Source organism: Pygoscelis adeliae, unplaced genomic scaffold (assembly GCF_000699105.1).
Source record: "Pygoscelis adeliae isolate BGI_AS28 unplaced genomic scaffold, ASM69910v1 Scaffold421, whole genome shotgun sequence".
Classification (NCBI taxonomy): domain Eukaryota; kingdom Metazoa; phylum Chordata; class Aves; order Sphenisciformes; family Spheniscidae; genus Pygoscelis; species Pygoscelis adeliae.
Genome location: NW_008824011.1, coordinates 46,637 through 47,571, shown reverse-complemented (window position 1 = coordinate 47,571; position 935 = coordinate 46,637). Strand labels below are relative to the sequence as shown.

Sequence of the window (935 nt, the reverse complement as noted above, 5' to 3'; positions counted from 1 at the left end):
ATGGCTGGAGGTGGGGAGGGACCCCCCCATGCCCACCTCCCACCCTGGGTCACCCTGCTGTGCCCCCGCCCAGCACCTACGCACAGGTGGCTGAGGAGTAGCTGGTGTGCCGGTAGGCAAAGTGCTGGTGCTGGTCAGCCTCTGGCTCCTCGGGCTCTGGGGGGAAGGTGCTGCTGAAGACGGAGTCCCCGGAGCCGGGGGTGGCTGGGGTGGGCACGCTGGGTGGCAGTGGGGACTTGAGCTCCTCCAGCAGCTGCAGAACACCTGGTGGCTGCTCCGGCTCCACAGGCGATGGCACATCCTGGGCACGCTTCAGCTTCTCCCGCTTGCGCTTGATGGCGACCACGCGGTCCCGCACTGCCTTGGCCACCAGCTTGTAGTCGGCCTCACAGACGAAGCCCAGGACAACCTGCACGGGAGGGCGCTCGTCACATTGGGGCGCAGGGACCCTGCGGCACTCAGGGTCCCTCCGTCTCTGCACCCACCATCTCCTGGGCCACCTCCTCCGCCACATCCTTGTAGAGCTCGAAGAGGAACTCGATGGCGTTGTTGTCCTTGTACTTGCCGTGCAGCTTCTTCGTGTCGTCCATGCGCAGCCAGAGCTTGAGCCCAGACTTGACGCCGTCGTCCTCTTCGGCCAGCTCCACGTGCACCCCCGTGTCCTCCTGGAAGAAGGAGTGCTCCAGCAGGTCCTGGATGGTGTACCTACGGGGAGCACAGCTCAGCACGGGGCTGGGGGCCAGGGAGGGCTCTGCCACCCAGGCCCCCGCTCTCCCCCACCTCTCGTTCTTGTCCATGCGGATGCAGCCCTCGATGATCTCCTTCAGCTCTGGAACCTTCACCTTGTAGAAGCTGCTGGGCTTCAGGCCCTGGGGGCAATGGGTGTCAGCGCCTCCTGTGCCAGACCCTGCCACAGCACCAGGTTCCCAGGGCCT

General features: G+C 65.9%; 2 protein-coding genes across 2 annotated transcripts in view; both read right to left on the bottom strand.

Annotated features, from left to right (window-relative positions):
- Nucleotides 1-76: 76 nt before the first annotated feature.
- Nucleotides 77-935, bottom strand: part of WNK4 (WNK lysine deficient protein kinase 4) — a 4,252-nt gene continuing 3,393 nt past the window's right edge. The window contains exons 5-7 of the mRNA XM_009326737.1: nt 781-907; nt 486-705; nt 77-409 (exon numbers count right to left, since the gene is read on the bottom strand). Coding sequence (XP_009325012.1) covers nt 77-409; nt 486-705; nt 781-907 — 680 coding nt within the window. The remainder of the gene's footprint in view (nt 410-485; nt 706-780; nt 908-935) is intronic.
- Nucleotides 679-935, bottom strand: part of VPS25 (vacuolar protein sorting 25 homolog (S. cerevisiae)) — a 19,672-nt gene continuing 19,415 nt past the window's right edge. Inside the window, exon 6 of the mRNA XM_009326726.1 lies at nt 679-689. The gene's annotated coding sequence lies outside the window, so the exon portion shown is untranslated. The remainder of the gene's footprint in view (nt 690-935) is intronic.